The following is a 24,700-nucleotide window of genomic DNA, read 5'->3' on the forward strand; positions in this document are numbered from 1 at the left end:
CTTTAAAAAAAGGTACTTAAAAAGGTAGTAGGCTGTACCTATCAACCAATGACCAGGAAGTGCCTACCAGCCAATGAGCATTAGCAGGAAGTATACAACTTATACGACCTCAATAAGTTTTAGTTTAAAATTAAACCTTTTTCACTTCATGCATAAAAAAAAGTTTGGATACTGTTTTTTCATAAGCAAGACAGACCCTAAGTGAGGACTTCTACAAAAAATCATTGAAGGACCATTGTACTGATAAAATATTCTATTACACATATGAAACAGCATCATTTAAACATTTTGAAATAAAGTTTGTTCAGACAAAAATATAAAAGCTTTTTAAATTGAATTTAATATCTGCTGTGTACGTCCTACTAATGCTCACTGGCTGATCAGAACAACTCCTACCTATCTACTGGTGGAGATAGATGTGCTTCTGTACGTCTGACAATAAAATACTGCTTTATTCTGCTCAGGAATATGCATTCAAATAAAAACAACTTTAGCAACAACAATCTGTCATTAATTAGAAAGTCTCTGTTTTAGCTAAAACAAAGAAAAATATTGATTATTATTTCTCTTTAATGTTATAACTAAAAGACAAATACAACTACAATAAAAAAAAAATGTTATTTAGGATACAAACATGATATGTTTAAATCTTACCTTAGACACAGAGTACAATAGTAGCAGTTTGTGGAATGAACAGATATGTTGTACTCACTTCCATAACAATATAAATTACTATTTAAAAAAAAAAAAAATTGGTAACAACTAGATATTCTTAGCAGACAATTTTAAACTCAGGAATCTCTGACAGTATCACTGGAGCTAGCAAACAATGCTTAATGTCAGAGATTGCGTTGTACCAGCTTATAGCAAAATAAGAAGAGCTTGATAATTACTACCCAAAAGCCATATTCTGTATGCACAGAGCTGGGCATTGCCTGATACAAACAGAAAATAGCACATTTTTTCTTCTGTCAATAATCATGGCACTTCTGAACCAAAAAACAGGCAAACTTCATGACAGAAGATGAAAGTGAAAAAATATACACAGAGGTCAGTGAAAACATCAGACATCTTGCTGTAAGTGTCCAGTGAGCGACTGATCACCTCAGACGGGATCCCAGACAGAAGCAGGGCAGCAGTTAGGACAGTTGTTTTTGTTTTCTTCTCTCCCTAGAATACAGTAATGGCAGCATCAGCTTTATGATCCACAATAACCAGGAACTATTATAAATACACTTATGCAGTAAAACATGATAACAAGCCATGTTTCCCAAGAACACTATTACTCTAAACATGTCTACTATTATGTAACCTATCGAAATGACCCCAATGTCATGCTAACAACATAGAATCCATCATGAATTTGTATGATTTTCTGTTTCAGGAGCTATTAACGCTGGATGTATTGGCTATCTAATTGGCAGGTCAATATAGAACTGCTTGGTGACATTATGCATGTACTGGCTTCTAGGGGCTCCTCCTGACTCCATAGAATTACTCTGATCGAAACTAAAGATATACGTAAACATTACTGTAACACTTTCAGCATTAGGCTGTTAACATGGATCTTATTGGAGTTCCATTTAGTCCAGGCACATATATAAGCTGCTTAGTAACTTAACTTGTTATCCCATGCCTCTAGAAAATTGGCTACTAACGTGAAATGGGGCAATGCACAGTAGATTACTTGTGTTGTACGGCTCAACACCTACGTGGAGAGGCTACTTACTCTTTGTTTGTGTGAATGGGTTAGTCTGCTTGTTTGGTTTGTGTGTTTGTATTTTATGTTAAATTAGGTTTAGGTTGGTTTGTTTGTTTACAAAAATAATAAAATCCCAACATCATGGTACAAGGGAATACATATGCTAGAACACTTTCTAACTCATATACATCTTTTGCAGTTCTCAAAACGAATGTAAACAATGCGTGTTACTATATCTGGTAAAAATATGCAGTTGTATACCAAATTGCCTTGTTATTCTTATATTATTTTACTGCACCCTGCGTGGTGCGTCACGGATATGCATTTTATCACTGTACCATGTGTTGGTTATAAATAAAATTTAAAAAAAAAACAAAAAAAAAAAACATGATAACAGGAAAGGTAAGCTGGGTTATATTCGAAAAGCCCCCAAGACTACTGGAAAACCAGGTATGATTATATATATATCTCAAAGAGTGGAGTATGTTTTCGAATGTGTGGGCCCAAATTGTTGACAGTCCGAAAAACATTCTATGGAATGCCCATGGTGCTTTTTTAAAAAGTAATCACATTAAAAAAAAATGTGATTCATTTTATATATACTGTGTATATATATATATATATATATATATATATATATATTTATTTATATATATTTATTAGGGCTGGGCGATATGGGCAAAAAAAAATAATATCGTGATTTATTATTTTATTTTTTTTTTTAAAACGCGATTACCATTTAATCGCAATTTTCTTATAAATGACTATAACACCTTAATTTTGCATTATAACGTTTATTTAACACTACAGAATCTTAATATACATGTTTCTCAATGTCCAATACACTCTTGGAGCATAAAAATACAAACTACAAAATAGTTAAAATAAAATGTGCTGCCTGTGATGTGATTAAATAATAGCCACTAGCCAGTTATTAGGTCTTATGACACACAACATTGTCATGTTTTCTTGGACAGTCATTCTAACTGTGGACAGCGGTATGATTAACAAATGAAGCAGTGTAAGCCACACACACACACACACATACAGGGAGTGCAGAATTATTAGGCAAGTTGTATTTTTGAGGATTAATTTTATTATTGAACAACAACCATGTTCTCAATGAACCCAAAAAACTCATTAATATCAAAGCTGAATAGTTTTGGAAGTAGTTTTTAGTTTGTTTTTAGTTATAGCTATTTTAGGGGGATATCTGTGAGTGCAGGTGACTATTACTGTGCATAATTATTAGGCAACTTAACAAAAAACAAATATATACCCATTTCAATTATTTATTTTTACCAGTGAAACCAATATAACATCTCAACATTCACAAATATACATTTCTGACATTCAAAAACAAAACAAAAACAAATCAGTGACCAATATAGCCACCTTTCTTTGCAAGGACACTCAAAAGCCTGCCATCCATGGATTCTGTCAGTGTTTTGATCTGTTCACCATTAACATTGCGTACAGCAGCAACCACAGCCTCCCAGACACTGTTCAGAGAGGTGTACTGTTTTCCCTCCTTGTAAATCTCACATTTGATGATGGACCACAGGTTCTCAATGGGGTTCAGATCAGGTGAACAAGGAGGCCATGTCATTAGATTTTCTTCTTTTATACCCTTTCTTGCCAGCCACGCTGTGGAGTACTTGGACGCGTGTGATGGAGCATTGTCCTGCATGAAAATCATGTTTTTCTTGAAGGATGCAGACTTCTTCCTGTACCACTGCTTGAAGAAGGTGTCTTCCAGAAACTGGCAGTAGGACTGGGAGTTGAGCTTGACTCCATCCTCAACCCGAAAAGGCCCCACAAGCTCATCTTTGATGATACCAGCCCAAACCAGTACTCCACCTCCACCTTGCTGGCGTCTGAGTCGGACTGGAGCTCTCTGCCCTTTACCAATCCAGCCACGGCCCATCCATCTGGACCATCAAGACTCACTCTCATTTCATCAGTCCATAAAACCTTAGAAAAATCAGTCTTGAGATATTTCTTGGCCCAGTCTTGACGTTTCAGCTTGTGTGTCTTGTTCAGTGGTGGTCGTCTTTCAGCCTTTCTTACCTTGGCCATGTCTCTGAGTATTGCACACCTTGTGCTTTTGGGCACTCCAGTGATGTTGCAGCTCTGAAATATGGCCAAACTGGTGGCAAGTGGCATCTTGGCAGCTGCACGCTTGACTTTTCTCAGTTCATGGGCAGTTATTTTGCGCCTTGGTTTTTCCACACGCTTCTTGCGACCCTGTTGACTATTTTGAATGAAACGCTTGATTGTTCGATGATCACGCTTCAGAAGCTTTGCAATTTTAAGAGTGCTGCATCCCTCTGCAAGATATCTCACTATTTTTGACTTTTCTGAGCCTGTCAAGTCCTTCTTTTGACCCATTTTGCCAAAGGAAAGGAAGTTGCCTAATAATTATGCACACCTGATATAGGGTGTTGATGTCATTAGACCACACCCCTTCTCATTACAGAGATGCACATCACCTAATATGCTTAATTGGTAGTAGGCTTTCGAGCCTATACAGCTTGGAGTAAGACAACATGCATAAAGAGGATGATGTGGTCAAAATACTCATTTGCCTAATAATTCTGCACTCCCTGTATATGTATATATATATATATATATATATTTTTAAAATCGCAGCGATTAATCGCGGTTTTAAATCGCATATGCAATTAATCGTGCAGCCCTAAATAAATATAAATATATATATATATATATATATATATATATATATATATATATATATATATATATATATATATATATACACACACACACACACACACACACACATACTGTACATACATATACACACACACATTTAAAGCTTAATTGCTGATAAATAGCATGGATTCACAAGAAAAAATAATTTTGCAGTAGGTTGGCATATTTTACATGCTTATCTTTATTCCCATTTTATATACAGGTATACCCCGCTCATACAGCATTTTAGGAACCGGAGCCCCGCTGTAAAGTGAAAACCGCCTTAAAGTGAAACAAGGCAGTTTTAGCTTTTTATTCACTTGCCAGTGTGTTTAAAGACTTTAAAAAATGTTTGAACTAACATATATTAGGGGTGCAGTAGTGCTACGTTTAGTTTAACACTAGCACAGCACAGTATTCAATTAGTATTCAATAAATACTGTACCTGTAAAATAGTGACAATTACTGTAGTAAAATTTGCCAGACTATAGCACTGAGACACAGATTGCACTGTAATGCTGTAAACAGAGTGATCTGCGCATAACAAAATGGTGCCAGTCACTTTTCTTGCAATCTCACAATGATTACAGCACTGTTTCAAAATCCTTGGAGGCTGAACTTCAGCTCCACAGAGCGTTGTATTAGAGAATCACTGTAAAGTGAGGTATACCTGTATACAGATCTGTATTTTCAAGGTTCATAAAGGCGTTGCAAATTAACCTGCTTCTGAAAATAAGAGGAATGGTTATATTATATAATAACAACAATGTAATATTGTGTGTGACCACTGATCTACTCTTCAATGCAAATTCACAATGCAATTTACAAAAGAATAAAAAGCCACATGTAATAGAGAAAACAAATATCATGAAATACATCTATTCATGATGTAGAAATTAATTGCAGCAGCCAACACAATAGAGCTGTAATGTTGTTAAAGGTAGAATGTGGCTGCATTGATGTTGCAGACACGGGAATGTACCAGCAAGGGACACAACCCTTTTTTTTTTTTTTTTAGCAAAATGTTTTCCAACTTTGAGGGTTTTGCAAAAATTGCATCACTCATAAGGCCTTTTAGCAATATTTGTGAGATGACAGAACAATATTAATATTAAATCTTTCTAAAGCGTGACATCATCAATCTTGAAACATACGTTTACAAAGGCTTACCAACAATATAAAATATATTTAGGTAAAGTTACAAAAGAAATATGCCAGTGATAGACATTTTTAAATCAGCTGATTTTTTTTTAATGAAATTCAGTATTTAATATAAAGAAAAAAAAACCCAACACAATATTTAATTGAGCCTCTGTGTCTAAAATGAGAAAGAGCAAAAGCTACAATAAATATTATAAAAAGAGTGCCTTATGTAGAAATACAACTATAAACTCAAATAACAAACATTTTAGGAAGGATGAAGTAACTCTATAGCTATAGGAAACATTGACATAAACAGAATATTTTGTGTGGTCTTACCTTTGGAAAATACTTTGATAACCCCATAAACGCAAGTTGTAATGTGAGGAATGGTGCAAATATGGACTGCAAATTAAATAAAAATACAATAATAAATGTTTTATATTTCATGTTATATTTACACATACAACAAAGATATCAAAGATATGTATTAGTAGAATTATCTGAAAAAAATCTTACAGTCATTCAATATATTTATACGGGACTGTGAAGAAATAAATAAGCACAGGGGTCATTTTTTTTAAAATCAATACCAAATCTGCTTACCAAGTACTTGCACACAAACATTCTAACTCCTAATGCAAGAAGGACACTTCCCACAAGCCTGAAAATACGGAAAGAGTCCAGTTCATCCACTCCATTCCCATTTTCTGGATTTGGCTTGTCACTGTTCAGTTGGTTTCGGAGTTTCATAGCATCATCAAATCTTGACAAGTATTGGTTTAACCCCCTTGGTGTAGAGTCTGGAGTCAGCTCCCCTCTATTTCTCAGACCATTAGTGTCATTCCTGAAATCTGAGTTATTGCTAAAGTCAATCCTCTCTCCTAAATAAGACTCTCTGCCATCTGTACTGCCTGTATGGTGCTCACTTGATGTCATTCCATCTCCAGACATAATAGTGCCTCTCTTTGTAAGAGAAGATGACAGAGGTAGTGAATCTGGCTTGTCAATTCTTTCTAAGCGTAATTCATCAACTGGAAAAGATGACATGATAGAAGCATGTTTAGTAAATTGTTTTGAAAACAGGCAATTATAATTTGTTTGTATGGAATAAAAACAGGAATCAAATCACCTGGCCATATTATCAGTTATCTTTGTATAACAATTATATTTAAACACATGTATTTATTATTCATATGCCACCTTTTTTTTTTTCAAAATAGAGTGCTAATCCCACACCATTAACAAATGTAGATTCCATCTTAAAAAAATGTCAAGCGTGTAAGGTTTCCAAAAGCAATTAAACCAAGCTAAGAAAAAAATAATGTACTGTGAATACATTTTTAATATACATCAATTGCATCAGTCATTATTTAGTATGCCTAGTGTTACCCACATAACAAGCAGTGAACACCGTCCACTTCCTGCAGAGCGTAATTTTTTTTATTTTCTTAAAAGGATACTAAAGACAAAAATAAATAAAAAATGTCACGATTCACATAGAGCTTACAATTTTAAGCAACCTTCAAATCAAATTTTGCACAATCTTTTTATATGCACACTTTCTGAGGCACCAGCTCCCACTGAGCATGTGCAAGAGTTCACAGTGTATACATATATGAGTCTGTAATTTGCTGATGGCTGTCACATGATAAAGGGGGCGGCAAATAGAAGAAATTCAGAGTAAGTGCTATTGCATTACCTTTTTACTTTGCGTTTGATGATTATGGGTTCTACTGTATTTAATAGTCCTTTAAAGGGACAGTCTACACCAGAATTTTTATTGTTTTAAAAGATAGATAATCCCTTTTTTACCCATTCCCCAGTTTTGCATAACCAACACAGTTATATTTATATATTTTTTACCTCTGTGATTATCTTGTATCTGAGCCTCTGCAAACTGCCCCTTTTTTCAGTTCTTTTGACAGACTTGCAGTTTAGCCAATCAGTGATAGCTCCCAGGTAACTTCACGTACACGAGCACAGTGTTATCTATATGAAATTCATGAACTAACACCCTCTAGTGGTGAAAACCCTGTTAAAATGCATTCTTAAAAGGCGGCCTTCAAGGTCTAAGAAATTAGCATATGAACCTCCTAGGTTAAGCTTTCAACTAAGAATACCAAGAGAACAAAGCAAAATTGGTGATAAAAGTAAATTGAAAAATTGTTTAAAATTACATACCCTATCTGAATCATGAAAGTTTTTTTTGGACTAGACTGTCCCTTTAATGTAAAGATAATTTGAATAGTAACCACATTATTGACATCTTTATTGCAGTGACAACATATGCAAAAGCCAAAATCTTTCATGTTTGGATCGTGCAATTTAAACAACTTTCCAATTTACTTCTATTGTCTAATTCACTTCATCCTCTTGGTATCAGTTGTTGAAAAGCATACCTAGGTAGGCTCAGGAGCAGAAATGCACTACTGGGACCTGCTGATTGATGTGTTCAGCTAGCTCGGAGCAGTGCATTGCTGCTCCAAGAGAATGAAGCAAATTTGACAATAGAAGCAAATTGGAAAGTTGTTTAAAATTGTAAACTCTGCCTGAATCATGAATAAAAAAAAATTGCATCACAGCAATCAACTTTGACCATACCCATTGCCAAATTCCATAGCTATGCCCACTCTGCTATAACCTAAAGTAAATTATTATACATTGTATGATTTAATCTAATCTGTAAAATGCAGGAGATTCGTATATGTCAGTTTACTATAGATATATAATTTTACATGTAAAGTGCAGGGGACTGTCACAGTAATGCAAACAAGTATATACATAAGATCAACAAAGATAAATTGTCACAATAATAATAGTAACAAAATAACTAGGCGTGTAACAAACAAAATGCTATGAAAAACTTCTGTATGAGATATATCAAGAGGTGTAGTAAAATCTTATGGAAACACTGGTGTACACTGTAGCACTTTCACATGCACCGTGCACGTAGGAAGTATAGCTGACGATGCTATATTGCAAATGCTGTAATGTTCCTGCGTGGATGGTGCCCTTATGCTCTCCTCTATATGAATGCCTCAGACAGTGACAGCTGCCCCCTTAGATGAGTGAATATCCCTATGTCTCACCGATGGCCGCAGGTTTATGTATGCCCATGATTTTATTCATTCTCTCCTCTGAATTACTCATGAGTTTTCTCCGGCGGATTTCTGCTCGCCTCTGAGACGCAGTCATTTTGGTATCCGCAGTCGTTTCACTGGATCCATCTAGGTTGTCCATATCGTGAGGCGATCCGTGGTGTTCACAGTCACCAGCACAAAAAGCTACTCACACCGCTGTCACTTAGCTGGTGGCGCCTTCTGATGACGTCAAGAGTGCAACCCTGCCCAATAATTCGGCCATCTTGTGGCTGGCAAAGCATTCAGTTAGCGTTAGATGATGATGTACGATAGTACCCTATTGGAAAGAGGGGCAATGATATGTGAGTCAAATGATAAGTATAGTCGATGTCAGATAATATAAAATTGTCGGTAATCTCTTATTTTAGCGTATTTTATTAGGAGCATCTGCACAATTTAGTATTTTATCGTATTTTATTCTCAGTGCTGTCACTGGTAACATAATGTTTATACAATGTTGCAAGTTAATGTATGGTGAAGTTATAGTGAGGGGTAAGGGATGAAAGAGAGGTTGGAGATACATTTTTACATTTAAAGGGTTAATGTGGGGACTGCACAGTTAGGAGCATAAAGGGTGACTGCACAAAATAGGATTCAATTAGAGATGAGACAGGAGAAATATGATTAGTAATTTGCAGTAAGGAAATGGTTAATGTATGGTATGAAGTTATAGGGAGGGTAAGGGATGAAAGAGGTTAATATGTTTATATGGAGACTAATATTAGTTTTGCAAGGGTTAATAGGAAAATTGGGTTAATAACGGATGGCATTGCAAGGGTTAATAGGAAAATAGATTAAATTCAGTAAATATGTACCCTAAAGACAGTGCAGTTTTCATTTTAGAAGTTCTCTGTGCAGTTTCTTCAAGATGCAAAATTGTAATTAAGAAACATTGTATAGAAAACATCAACAGTGGCTGGGAATTTAAAACGCTTCTTTCTCCCATAGAGAATAAAATATGCTAAAATAAGAGATTACCGAATTGTCAATAATAGAACTCCAAAAAGCTAATCTTTTTTTCTCGGTTTCCATTATAATGAAATGAAACACAGATACCGTGACATATTATTTTTTTCTTCTTCAGCTTTTCTCAAGTGGCTGATACAATTTAGCAATATTTATCTTAAAGTAACTTGATAACATTATTTTTTTTTTATCTCATAGAGTCTGTTTAAAAGGGTTAGAAAGTTCAAAAATGAAATGTACTTGGGTGCATTTCAATTTAAAATATAAGCATTTTTGCAAGATACTTCCAGTAGCGAAGACAGTTCTAGTAATTACTGTTGTTCAGTGGCATACACACATTTCCTGTGACGACCCAGGCCCAGTATTCAAACACAACACCTCAGGTAGCAGTGGCTTGTATGACACAAATGATGTCTTCAGAAGCACCACCACCGCCAGCTCTGAGCAGGCATGGTGTTTGAATACTGGTGCATGGGCCCTCACAGTATATGTGCGTATGCCGCAGAAAAACTAACTTTTACTAGAAGTTTTTTTGTTGTTGAAAGTATATTGCAAAAATGCTTATATTTCAAATTGAAATGCACCCATACACATTTATTCTTTACTTTTCTATCCCTTTAACACACACCTAAAGCAGAGACGAGGTCCTGAAATTCTAGACTGCTTGTGGTCCTTAGATCATTTGGCACCTTGAGGTTCTAATGGTTTACCCTAATCATATGTGTAAGTCCTCAATTAGTGGTGCATATACCTCTGAGGGTACCTAGAGCTTTGGTTATTATTTTTATTGGTAGTTATTTTTTTGCCTACACTTTGGGGAATACACATTTGCCTTTTATTTCTTTTTACCTAATAATATTATCCACATGTTGTAGTTGGGGGCAATTATGGCAAACATGCTTGGATGTAGGGGTACTTGCTTCAAAAAGGGTGAGACTAGTATATGTAACTGGGGTGCTGTGTCTGCCAGGTATTCAGCTAGGATTGAAAACAAGGACATACTGGAGGAAAGTTCTACTTTAGGAAAGGCACAAGTGGGCTAAAATAGGCCTCACCCTCCCTGAGTGATACTATCCCATAAGCACACTTCTGTTCAACCATGAGGTTGATCACAATGCTTTAGAAAACGTATCTAATGGTTTTCAAGAGAAAATCACCACTAAAGTCTATGGGGATTTTTGTTGATACATCAGTTAATATGTTTTTCTACAAGATTGTGATGGACCTCTTACTTGAAAAAAGTGTACTTGATAGTAGCATAAATAGACTGAAACTTCTTAAGAGAAAGAAAGACTGAAAGCTGCTAGGAATGATTTTAAACAATCATTTATTTAAAAACATTCCCACTAATTTAGAGGTTCTACCATAACATGAACTTTATTTCTATATTTGTTTTTATGCACATTAACCTGTATCTTAAAAAAAATACCAGTTATATTGGTAAAGCACATGCTGAGTGGCAAACCAATCTTAGGTTCCAGATGATGAATCCTTTATAAATATAAAAATAATTTGTGTTTCTTTATATATACAGTATATATGATGCAAACAAGGTGTAGTTATACAGTCAATCAATAAATATGTAAGCAGGCTGGAAAGACCAGGGAACTGCTAGAGAATCCAACACCTCTGCCTGAGGATCCCTGGACCTTGTAAGGTACCTGGGAAGTTTGTTGTTCAAAGAGAGGCCAGCAGATCTATTTCTGGTAGGTCCCGTAGTTGTACAATCAGAATACATCTTGATGGAGAGACCATTCTCCTGTATGTAGGGACTGACGATTTAGGTAATCTGCCTCCCAGTTTTCTACACCTGGGATGTGAATCGCAGAGATGAGGCAGGAATTGGTTTCCGCCCAAGAAAGGATTTGAGATACCTCTATCATGGCTAGGGAACTCTGAGTTCCCCTCTTTATGATCGATATAAGCTACTGTCATAAAATTGTCTGTCTGATTACAGAGATAAGGCTCCCTTTTCAATAGAGGAGAGCACGGTGTTCCAAAATATTGATTGGAAACCTTGCCTCCTGAGGATTCCAAACCCTTTGTGCTGTCAGAGACCACCAGACAGCTCCCCAACTTGTGGTGATAACAGATCAGGTAGGATGAGCAAAGGAAGCCCCCTGAATGATAGATTGGTGATTTAGCCACCAAGTCAGAGATAGGTGCTTGTTGGGATCTAAGAATTATCTGTTTGGATATCTGGGTATAATTCTTGAACCACTGGTGCATCATATAAAGCTGAAGAGGTCTCATATGAAATTAAGCAAATGGAATTGCATCCAATGCTGCAACCATAAGGCCTAGTACTTCCATACACAGATCCACTGAAGGGAATGAGAGAGACTGAAAGTTCAGACAAGCTGAAATCAATTTTATTCATCTATTTTCTGTTAGGGAAATAGTCACGAACACTGAATCTATCTTGAAACCTAAAAAGGTGACCTTTGTCTGAGGCATCAAATAACTTTTTGGTAAATTGATCCTCCAACCATGACATTGAAGAAATAACAATAGTTGTTTGTGTGAGATTCTGCTAAATGAAAAGATTGAGCTAGTACCAATATACCGTCCAGGTAAGGAAATACCGCAATACCCTGCATTCTGATTACAGATAAAAGGGCACTGAGAACCTTGTTATATATTCTTAGAGCTGTAGCTAGGCCAAATGGAAGAGCAAAAAACTGATAATGCTTTTGCAGAAAGGAGAACCTCATGAAAAATTTACTGGGTGTATTGGGATGTGAAGGTAAGCATCCTGTAATTCTATTGTGGACATAAAGTGACCTTGTTGAACAAAAAACAGAATAGTACTTATAGTTTCCATTTTGAAAGTTGGTATTTTTACAAATTTGTTTAGAGTTTACAAATTTGTTTAGAGTTTTCCGATTCCTTCTTTGGTACAATGAAGATATTTGAATAAAATCCTATCCCCTGTTCCTGTAAAGGAACTGGGACTATTGCTCCCACATTTTCCAGGTCTGAGACAGATTTTAGAAAAGCCTGAGCTTTCATAGAATGTTTTGGAATATGGGTGAGAAAAATCCTCCCCATAGGAGGTCGTATTCTGAATCCAATTCAATATCCCTGAGAAATAATGTTTTGAATCCAGGGATTTTGGACAGATTCTACCCAAGATTTTGAAAAAGGTTTAATCTGCCCCTACCAGTAGGGCTGGATTTGGGGGCTGTACCTTCATGAGGTTTTAGAGGCTGGATTAGGTTTCTTATTCTGCTGGGATTTATTCCAATTTGAAGATGGTCTGCAGACTAAACTAGAGGGTTTAGGGGAGGAGTAAGTTTTCTGTTCTGATGAATGGAACGAAAGTGATTGGGAGCGTAAAATTTCCCTTTAGACTTTTTGTCCTAGGAAAGAAAAAATCCCATACCTCCAGTAATAGTAGAAATAATAGAATCCAGTTTAGACCCAAATCATTTCTTTCTTTGGAAAGAAAGAGATAGTAATCTAGTTATAGATACCATATCAGCATTCCATGATTTAAGCCATAAAGCTCTTCTGGTAAGAATAGCTAAAGACATTTTTTATGTTAATTTTCATGATATCAAATACTGCATTGCAACTGAAATTATTTGCATATTGGAGTAAATACAAGAGATTAGAACATTCAGGTTTAGAAGACAACTGCTGAATTAAATTTGATAACCAGAAAGTAGAAGCAGCAGCTACGTCAGCGATAGATATAGCTGGTCTAAGAATAACATCATTTATGTAAGAACTTACCTTATAAATTAATTTCTTTCATATTGGTAAGAGTCCATGAGCTAGTGACGTATGGGATATATATTCCTACCAGGAGGGGGCAAAGTTTCCCAAACCTCAAAATGCCTATAAATACACCTCCCACCACACCCACAACTCAGTTTAACGAATAGCCAAGTAGTGAGGTGATAACAAAAGGAGTAAAAAAGCATACAAAAAGAGGAACTAGAAATATAATTGTGCTTTTATAAAAAAAAAAACATAACCACCATAAAAAGGGTGGACCTTATGGACTCTTTCCAATATGAAATAAATTAATTTATCAGGTAAGTTTTTACATAAATTATGTTTTCTTTCATGTAATTAGTAAGAGTCAAGAGTATGAGCTAGTGACGTATGGGATAGAAATACCCAAGATGTGGAAGTTCACAGAAGAGTCACTAGAGAGGGAGGGATAAAATGACAACAGCTATTTCCACTGAGAAATTAAATCCACACAATAATTAAGTTTTTCTTAAAAAAACTTAAATCAAAAGCAGTATAATCCAACTGAGACAGCTGCCTGAAGAACTTTTCTACCAAAGACTGCTTCAGAAGAAGCAAAATACATCAAACTGGTAAAAACAATAAAAGTATGCAAAGAAGACCAAATTACTGCTTTGCAAATTTGATCATCCAAACTTCATTCTGAAAAAGCCCAAGAAATGGCGACTGAATTTAGTAGAATAAGCTGTAAATCTCTGAGGTGGAGTCTGCCCTGCCTCCAAATAAGGGTCAGAGGCTTTCTAACATTTTCTGGAACCAGAAAAACAACAAATAGACTAGAAGTCTTCTGAAATCCTAGTAACCTTGATATAGAATTACAAAGCTCTTACCACATCCAAAGTATATAAAGAACTCTCAAATAATTATTTAGGATTAGGACACAAAGAAGGAACAACAATTTCTCTACTAATGTTGTTCAAATTCACAACCTTAGGAAGAGAAAAAATAAAGAAGTCCACAAAACAACTTATCTAGATGTAAAACTAGATAAGGAGACACACAAGAGAGGGATGATAAATCAGAAACTCTTCTAGCAGAAGAGATAGCCAAGATAAACAACACTTTCCAAGAAAGTAAATAATCTTCCAAGAAAATATATGCTCAAAAGAAAGAGCCTGCAAAATCCTTAAACCAAATTAAGACTCCAAAAAAGAGAAATTAATAAATTAACAGGCTTGATACAAACCAAAGCCTGAACAAAACAGTGAATATCAGGAAATTAAGCAATCTTTCTAAGAAATAAAACAGAAAGAACAGAGATTTGTCCCTTCAAAAAAATTTGCAGAAACATAATCCAAACCAACCTGAAGAAAAATCTAAAAGAATGCCAAGAGACTTTATGAGAAGAACACCATAAAATATAAGTTTTCCAAAGCAGATACTACATGTTCCTTTAAACAGACTTATAAGCCTGCAACATAGTGAAAAAAAACTGAGTCAGAGAAACCTCTATGACTAAACACTAATCAATTTCCATACCTACAAATTAGTAATTTGAGATTCCGATGGAAAAATGGCCCTTTGAGACAAGAGGGCTGGCCAAAGAGAAAGCAGCCAAGGATGGCAACTGGACATCCGGACAAGATCCACATACCAAACCTGTGAGGCCATGCTAGTGCTATCAGAAACACATGAGACTGTTCCAATATGATCTTGGAGATCACCCTTTGGAAGAAGAAAACAGAGGCGGAAACATGTAGTGAGGTTGTAAAACCAAGACACTGCTAATGCATCCACCATCTCCGCCTAAGGATCCCAGGACCTGAAAAGGTACCTGGGAAACTGAGAAAACACATCTGTATAAAGATACCACTCTCCTGGACGTAAAGTCTGATGGCTGAGATAATCCACCTCCCAAATGTCTAAACCTGAGATATGAATCATAGAAATTAGACAGGAGATTTATTCCACCTAAGAACGTATTCAAGATACTTTTTAATTGCTAAGGAACTGCAAGTCCCTATTGATGATTGACATATGCCACAGTTGTGATATTGTCTGTCTGAAAGCAAAATGAAAAGTTCTCGTAAAAGAGGCCAAGCCTGAAAGAGCTCTGAAAATAGCACAGAGTTCTAAAATATTGATTGGTAACCTTGCCTCTTGAGGTTTTCAAACCCCTTGTGCTGTTAGAGATCCTCAGACAGCTCCCCAATCTGTAAGACTTGTATCCAATAAGAATACAGTCCAGGAAGGACGAACAAAAGAAGGCTCCCTGAAAAAAACGATGATAGTCTAATCACCAAATCAGAAAGAGTTGAGTGTTGGGATTTAAGAATATCAACTGTGATATCTGAAAACAATCCCTGCACCATTGATTCAGTATGCAAAGCTAAAGAGGTCTCAGATGAAAAACAAGCAAAGGGAACCACGTCTGATGCTGCAGATATGAGACCTAAAACTTCCATGCACATAGCCACTGAAAGGAATGTTCTAGACTGTAAGTTTAGACAGGCTGACGCCAATTACAATTGACTTTTGTCTGATAAAGACAAAGTCATGATTACTAAATCCATCTAGAAACCCAAAAAAAGGAGACCCTTGTCTGAGGAATCACAAAACTTTTAGGTAAATTATATCCTCTACAATACACAATGGTTGGTATATGTGTGCGCCTGTGTAAAAAAACACTGGCTTAAGATCTAATAGAATGGCATCTCTTATCAACCTTATTTTATAAAAACAATATAACATCAAATTTTGTATCAGATAAAAATATAAAAAATATATAAATATATATATAAAAAATATAACTACACCAATGTATGCTGTACAAAACAAACAATTATTTTATTCACATAAAAAACAGGTTCTATCAATTTGCTATATATTCATAAAATATGTTATGTGTCTAACTGTATTGGTACCAATCTTTCTAAACTATAATCATGTAATCATTTCTCAGTTGATACAATGTTGAAGATTTTCTAGGTATATTATATTGTATATTTATACCATATTGTTGCGTTGATTATGCGAGTTCAAAGTTAAGCAATTGCTTTTTTATCAATCTTTGTTAGTTGTTTCCCAGATACAGTATTTGAAGCACATTCAGTTTGCAATTAGCCCCAGGAATTAACAGTGTTTAGCAATGTGGATACAAACGTGTATAACACATGCCTCAGTCTATAGTTGACTCTACTTCTGTTACAATAGTAGAGTAATTTCCTCGTACGAGGTCCAGTTTGTATTTCCAAGACGCCAAACTGGTCCGTGTTCTGTTCCGGACACACCCACTATGCGGGGATGACGTGGACTTCCGGTGATTCCGATGTGAGCAGTCTGTTAGCGGCAACACATTTCAGCTCAGAAGAGCCTTTGTCAAGCCATAACAGATCTGCTTCTAAAGTCTCCTTAAATACCTTCTTGATGATTATGATTACTGATGTTAATAGATAATTTGTGAAACTGATTGTATCCGGTTTTTGTTAGAACATGTTTGTACCACAGAGAACAGTCTGCATCATAAATAATATGTATTAAAAACACTTTAAAAGTTGCTAACTCCTCTATTTGTGGCTTATTTGGCTAAATGCTTCCAACTATATAGAGCACAATAAATACGTTTAAAAATACTTCTCTACTATTACCCTAGACAATGTTCTTTATTGTCGTTTTGTGAAAGAAACTCTTACATATAAAGTAATCATTATAAGACATGTAAAATTTTGTATAAGAACAGTATCATCAGTGCTTTTTTCAAATATTAATTTTTTTTATAATCAAGGTCAAAAACTTTCATTTAAAAAAAGTTCCCTAGTTCTATTTCTAAATTTAGACCTTGTGGATGTAGTGTGTCTAAATTGAAAATACATTTACTTTCTAACTGTAATAATTTTTATGGGTATCTCCCCCTCTTTTTTGTTTCAGCAATTTAGCTATGCCCATATAGTTGAAAAACTTTAAATTACCTCTATTACAATGTTTAAAATGTTTTGGGACCGGTAAATCTTTGTTCCTATCTTGGTCCATGTTTTCTATTGACAGAATGTGTTCACAAATTCTCTCCCGTAGAGGTCTTTCTGATTCGCTGACATATTGCATCCCACATTTGCCTTGAATCATATATACAATATTCCTATCTGTACATCTGATACAGTCTTGAATCTTAAATTCTTTATTACTTACATTTGAGATAACTGACTTACTTTTTTTAGAGTGTCTACAGGATTTGCATATTAGACGGGGCAAGAAGCCCTTAATTTCCATTCCTGTCAAGTCTTTGTCTGTTCTTTTTTGTTTTCTTATAACAGTAGGTGCAAGTATATTTTTTACATTATTTCTATATACAAATTGGGGTTTATTAGCGATCAATGGTCCTATTACTTTATCCTGTTTTAACATGTGCCAATGTTTTCTCATAATTTTTTCTGTTAGTTTATGATTAATATTATAATTGGTAATAAATAGTATCCTGATTTCATTTATTTGAGTATTATCCCTTTCTTTTTGTTTTTTGGTTAGTAAGGATTTTCTATCCATCTTACCAACTTCTTGCCTCATGCCTTCTACAAATTGATCATTATACCCTCTTTCTATAAATTTAGATTTTGTGACTGAATGGAATAGTCCTCTGCTTTATTGCAGTTTTTCATAACCCTCATGAGTTGACCCTTGGGAATGTTATTTTTCCAAGTTTGGTGATGGCAGCTAGTTGAGTGTATAAAATTATTGCTGTCCACCGGTTTGAAATAAGTTTTTGTATTAATTTCCCCTTTTTCAATATATATTTCAAGATCTAAGAAATTGAGTCTACTTTTGCTTATTTCTTTTGTGAATATGATATTATAATTATTTGTATTCATGTTTTCAAATAATCTCTCAAAAGATTCTTGTGTCCCTCTCCAAATAATAAGTACGTTGTCTATATATCTTTTATATAGGACTAGGCTTGCACCCAGCTCTTGCGTGGTTATAAATTGTTGTTTCCATAATCCCATAAAGAGATTTGCATAGCTGTGTGCAAACCTAGTCCCCATAGCAGTCGCACAGGTCTGTGTATAAAAGAAATCTTCAGGGGGGTGGAGCTAGCCAGCAGCCTAGACAGTCACAATTTAACAGAGCTCTAGTTAAAACCTGTCATTTATTAGCCCTAAAACGCACGATTTAGGAGCTGATTCCCAGAAAAAAACTTTGGAGCAGTATTTACTCAATACAAGGGACCATTGGCTGAAATTTGGCTGAGTTTGAGACAAAGTTCGATCTACCCAGAAAGGAGTTCCAGAGGATTTTCAGGAAAATCCCAGGCTTCGGCTGTCATGATCCGGTGTACATGCGCTCAGGACAAAGACCCTCGGGGCAGTGGTAGGGATTTGAAGACACCGACCCCTGACCCGGGGAAGAGTATCCTGGACGTGGATAGATGATATTCTGTGATTCATAGTTGCTAGAAGTTATTGTAGAATAAATGGAGAGTGCAACATTTGTATACAATATATTCTGAGTTCACTGTGACTTATAGTTAGTTAATAGAAGTAACTGCAGGATTCAATGAGAGAAAAATATAGCAATGTGGAATGTTCAAGCTTCAGAGTAATCTGGTAAAAGATTGACACTTAGATGCAAACTAAGGTTTGTTGCAGGTTCACAGTACATAATATTATATAAAGCTGTATGTCAGAGTTAAAGCACAGCTGCACAGGTACTTAGACAAGCTGCAAGTTTAGGCATTAATTACTGTTTGTGCATTTAGATGCAAACTTGGTTTGTTGCAGGTTCACAGTATATAATATTATAAAGAGCTGTATGTCAGTAATTAGCAGAGCAGCACAGGTGAAAGTTAAGTTTAAGGCATCAATTACTGTTTGAACATATATTAGAGAATCACATGAAAGCTTTTAATTGAACACATAGATGCAGAGTTCAGAATATGTTAACATATTTGCAGCAGGATATTTCAGCAATGACAACTTGTAGCAGAGAAATGGTTATAAAGTACTGAGTAAGATGCTGTTGTAATTAGAGAGTGATGATAACCAAAAGTATGCTTGATTTATAATAAAGTTCTGAGTTTGTTAAGTAGCAGTGTCCAGGAAACAGAAAATGGAATTATTTGGATACTTGCGATTTGATGATTTTAGGCATTGGAATAGAAAATGCTGTAGGTTGAAATAGTTGGTAAATTCATACAGGAAACAGTCACAGACCTCTGTATGTTAATGCCCAGCACATTAGACCTGAGAAGGCTTAAAAAGAGGCTGAGGTAATCAGGTGCATGAATGATTAATCAGGCAGGCAAGCAAGCTGAATGTGAATACTGCCCAAATGCAGCAGTCAGAGAAGGATTTCTTAAAGGGATAGTGACATTAGGCTGAGATATGTTACAGATTCCCCTCCTTAAAGGCGACCTCCGGGCGCCCAATAGAATCCAAAAGGAGAGAGAACAAAAATGACATGGAGTACCGGTAGTAGGTGTATGGAGGTAGCGAGTCCAATCGGAAATCAAGAAAGGAGGGTTGGAAATCTCTTGAAAAAGTTGAATGACGAAGTAAAGGCCATGTAATTCAGGTATCAAAAGATCTTGACAATGATGAGAGCAAAACTTGAAGTCAACTTTTTTGTAGTCATCGTGAGAGTGCATGAACGTAACATACAATGAGCTTCCTACCACAGAATCATCCTGAGGGTAGATAGGCGGATGTTCTTCATGATAGATGACCATGTACATAGCCAATGAAAAGGCAGCCAGTCCTAGAGAAATGAATAGGCTTTCCTCAGCTTCAGAAATAGAGATGCAGCATTCTGGATTGATAACCAGATTAAGCACCTTTGGGTCAGAGATTTGAGTATCCTCAGAATTAACCTCTTGACTGAGGATTAGATATACTCCAAAAGAAAAAGCTATAGCCACTTCTAACGCAATAGCAGGGCTTTCTTCAAAATAGGAGATAGGAGTGTAGAGTGCAAGATTTGTCCAGTTCTTGCCATCTTCTAATTCAATATGAAATGTCTCCTTACTGGATTCAGAATCAAAAGTGTTCTCACTAAGAACAGGTATATGAATGTCCACACCAGGGCAAGGTTCAGGAATACCCACATCTGGGATAGGTTGAGTCATATCCTCAGTAGGATCAGGTGAAGGAATGCCCATGCCAGGGCAAGGTTCAACTATAGAGAAAGAAAAAGAACCCACTTTAGAGCCAGGAACCATACTCTCTTCTGAGCAGAGGGCAAGGCTTTCTTCAGGGTTCATAAACGAAGAATTAACAAGACCCACTTTAGAGCCAAGAACCATACTCGCTTCTGAGTAGAGGGCATGGCTATCTTCAGGATCAAGTATTATTAAACCCATTTCTGGGTTAAACAAAGGAATACCCATACCAGGGTTAAAAACAGGAGAGTCCACCTTGATGTCAGGTTTAGTAGTATAATCATGGAAAACAGGAACAGGAATGGGCACTGGGGAATCTTCTTGAAGAACTTTTGTACAAGTTTCAGGTTCAAGAATGTCCACTTGCGAACTTGGTTTAAAGTTGTCCTCACAGGATTCAGTATCAGGAATTCCTGTACAGGAAACTGATGTAGTAGAAAATGTAGGTTGATGCAAAGTATCTCCCAAGGTAAACAATTTCTTAGATGCAGTAACAGAAGAATTTTGAGAAGGTGAAGTGTACTGAAATATGCCACACTCAGGTAGATGCAGAGGAATTGTGACACAAGATTCTGACTGAGAAGTTATCTGGAGTTCAGCAGGTGTGCTTATTTGAGTTTGAATATCAGAGCTAAATTCTCCAGGGATTATCTCTGGTAAACTGAAAGGTTGTATATCTGGATCAGAATTATCTTTTGCTTCTAGCACAGGGTTTACAGGTATTGAGGCAGCATGAGAGGGATGCAAGTAATCAATAGTTGGAAACAGTTTTTGTAGTTGTTGTAGAGTCTGAGAAGAGATACCATTAGATGCTTTAAGAAGAGACTGATAGTGACTATAGACATCATCCAGCTCGGTGTTGACAGTGTCAGGAGGCAAGAGAGGGTCTGGTACAACAGAATCTAAAACAGGGGAATCAGGCTGAGTTTCCTCTTTGCACTTCTGATTTTCTGTGGGCAGAAGGATTTTCTTCTTCTTCTTCTTCTTCTTTTTCTTAGAGAGCTTAGATTTCTTCCCAGTATGAGGCTTCTTAGGTTGCTGCCATTGTGGCTTGTAGTAAGGTTGAGAACAGAAATCCTCTTCATCACTGGATGCATAATTCTGATGTGACAAATCAGCATAGTAGTTGAGGGGACCTTTACTCCTAACAGCAGTCTGTAAACCAGATGTCCTTTCTTCCAGCTCTGAATCTGTCCAATCTAACGAATCCATGGTAATATCAGAAATAGGAAGATCAGTATTTCCATGAGAGGTTTCATGATGGGAGCTGTCTGTATCATCCATGTTGTAAATATAACAACCAAGGATGTCATTATAGCAAATAGGTTGAGGTTTTGTCTGAGTTTGTGACGAATTAAAGTTGCGCTCATACCAGTCTAATGCCAGTTCAGCTGGATCTGTGAAGTCATCCTCCATGTTGACATATACAGACTCAGAATCAGTATCATCAGGATAGGAATCACAAACAGGAGGAGTAGATGGTATTCTGGAACAGTAGTCCTGTCTCTTTAAATCTTTAAAGGTCTGAATTTTTTCTGCTGAATCTATGAATGCATCCTCTTCAGTTACATAGTCAGACTCAGAATCAGTTTCACCAAAATGGAAATCACGAACATGAGGAACAGATGAAATTCTAGAACAGTGGTTCTGTCTCTTTAAATCTTTAAAGATCTGATTTTTTTCTGCTGAAGCTATGGTTAAATCCTCTTCATTTTCATAGTCAGATTCAGGATCAGTTTCACCAAAATGGTAAGCACAAAATTGAGGAACAGATGACATTTTAGAAAAGTGGTTCTGTCTCTTTAAATCTTTAAAAATCTGATTTTTTTCTGCTGAAGCTATGGTTAAATCCTCTTCATTTTCATAGTCAGATTCAGGATCGGTTTCACCAAAATGGTAACCACGAACATGAGTAGAGGATTGTCTAGAATGGGAGTACTGTGTCTTTAAATTTTTTAAAGTTTGAAAATCTTCTGTTTTTCCTTTAGGGATTGCTTGGGTCTGAGTTATGTTGTAATTTTTTATTTTCCTTTGAGGGTCGGTGAATCCACTACCACTGCGGATCCCTTTCTTAGGCATTAACATTCTGTCATGATCCGGTGTACATGCGCTCAGGACACAGACCCTCGAGGCAGTGGTAGGGATTTGAAGACACCGACCCCTGACCCGGGGAAGAGTATCCTGGACGTGGATAGATGATATTCTGTGATTCATAGTTGCTAGAAGTTATTGTAGAATAAATGGAGAGTGCAACATTTGTATACAATATATTCTGAGTTCACTGTGACTTATAGTTAGTTAATAGAAGTAACTGCAGGATTCAATGAGAGAAAAATATAGCAATGTGGAATGTTCAAGCTTCAGAGTAATCTGGTAAAAGATTGACACTTAGATGCAAACTAAGGTTTGTTGCAGGTTCACAGTACATAATATTATATAAAGCTGTATGTCAGAGTTAAAGCACAGCTGCACAGGTACTTAGACAAGCTGCAAGTTTAGGCATTAATTACTGGTTGTGCATTTAGATGCAAACTCGGTTTGTTGCAGGTTCACAGTATATAATATTATAAAGAGCTGTATGTCAGTAATTAGCAGAGCAGCACAGGTGAAAGTTAAGTTTAAGGCATCAATTACTGTTTGAACATATATTGGAGAATCACATGAAAGCTTTTAATTGAACACATAGATGCAGAGTTCAGAATATGTTAACATATTTGCAGCAGGATATTTCAGCAATGACAACTTGTAGCAGAGAAATGGTTATAAAGTACTGAGTAAGATGCTGTTGTAATTAGAGAGTGATGATAACCAAAAGTATGCTTGATTTATAATAAAGTTCTGAGTTTGTTAAGTAGCAGTGTCCAGAAACAGAAAATGGAATTATTTGGATACTTGCGATTTGATGATTTTAGGCATTGGAATAGAAAATGCTGTAGGTTGAAATAGTTGGTAAATTCATACAGGAAACAGTCACAGACCTCTGTTGTTCAGGATCAGAACTTCAATGTTAATGCCCAGCACATTAGACCTGAGAAGGCTTAAAAAGAGGCTGAGGTAATCAGGTGCATGAATGATTAATCAGGCAGGCAAGCAAGCTGAATGTGAATACTGCCCAAATGCAGCAGTCAGAGAAGGATTTCTTAAAGGGATAGTGACATTAGGCTGAGATATGTTACATCGGCCAACCTCGGAAGTCTCTGGCTCATTAAAGAGCCTGAAATCTTCAGGAAAGAATAAGATTAAAGCAGGCAGAACTACCTTCCCTGATAAATAACTGCACATCAGGATCTAAGCAATTATTAAATATAGGCAGATCACACATTAAAGACTGAAAGGAGTTAAGGAAAGACCTGAGTGTTAGTCGCCTATTCATACCCTTACAGTACATTCTGTGGGAACACATGATAGCATCTGAATCTGACTTTACAAGGCCTGCTGCTGCACTCCGGAGGGTCGGGGATCCTCTCCGGAGTGTTTAAAGAGTAAGTGTTGACTGTTTCTTGGGATCCTTGTGACCACAGGCGACCTCATCTAAAGATACTGAGGATATCTCCTATCTCATTGTATTCTTGGAGCTGAGTGAGTGGATTGTTTTGCTTTATGTGAGACATTGCATACATGAGCTTTGGAAGCGCCATTTTAGCCACGCAGCAGGATATCCCCAGACTGAGATGCAGTGCTCCTGAAACTCGGGTAAACCAGGCTATTAAGGCACACATGAGGGCACAGCCTATAACCTGCCATGGAGGAAAAAACATAATTTATGTAAGAACTTACCTGATAAATTCATTTCTTTCATATTAGCAAGAGTCCATGAGCTAGTGACGTATGGGATATACATTCCTACCAGGAGGGGCAAAGTTTCCCAAACCTCAAAATGCCTATAAATACACCCCTCACCACACCCACAATTCAGTTTAACGAATAGCCAAGAAGTGGGGTGATAAAAAAGTGCGAAAGCATATAAAATAAGGAATTGGAATAATTGTGCTTTATACAAAAAAATCATAACAACCACAAAAAAGGGCGGGCCTCATGGACTCTTGCTAATATGAAAGAAATGAATTTATCAGGTAAGTTCTTACATAAATTATGTTTTCTTTCATGTAATTAGCAAGAGTCCATGAGCTAGTGACGTATGGGATAATGATTACCCAAGATGTGGATCTTTCCACACAAGAGTCA

At 36.2% G+C, this 24,700-nt stretch overlaps 1 protein-coding gene across 1 annotated transcript; it reads right to left on the minus strand.

Moving 5' to 3' along the window:
- Positions 1 to 431: 431 nt before the first annotated feature.
- Positions 432 to 8,862, minus strand: CAMLG (calcium modulating ligand). The gene is made up of 4 exons (XM_053719856.1): positions 8,650 to 8,862; positions 6,164 to 6,591; positions 5,897 to 5,962; positions 432 to 1,170 (listed from the first exon to the last, which is right to left on the minus strand). Exons 1-4 carry the CDS (start codon positions 8,798 to 8,800, stop codon positions 979 to 981), a joined length of 837 nt encoding a protein of 278 aa, XP_053575831.1. The 5' UTR covers positions 8,801 to 8,862; the 3' UTR covers positions 432 to 978.
- Positions 8,863 to 24,700: the final 15,838 nt, after the last annotated feature.

The sequence above is a fragment of the Bombina bombina genome, chromosome 6 (genome assembly GCF_027579735.1).
Source record: "Bombina bombina isolate aBomBom1 chromosome 6, aBomBom1.pri, whole genome shotgun sequence".
Lineage (NCBI taxonomy): Eukaryota > Metazoa > Chordata > Amphibia > Anura > Bombinatoridae > Bombina > Bombina bombina.

Bases quoted from the DNA above. Each gene is read 5' to 3' on its own strand.
- CAMLG (XM_053719856.1), bottom strand. From the start codon at position 8,800: ATGGACAACCTAGATGGATCCAGTGAAACGACTGCGGATACCAAAATG. The intron at 5,963-6,163 runs GTAAGCAGATTT...TTTAATTTGCAG, and splicing joins TGTTTGTGTGCAAGTACTTG to TCCATATTTGCACCATTCCT. The intron at 1,171-5,896 runs GTAAGACCACAC...ACTGTATTCTAG, and splicing joins TATCAAAGTATTTTCCAAAG to GGAGAGAAGAAAACAAAAAC.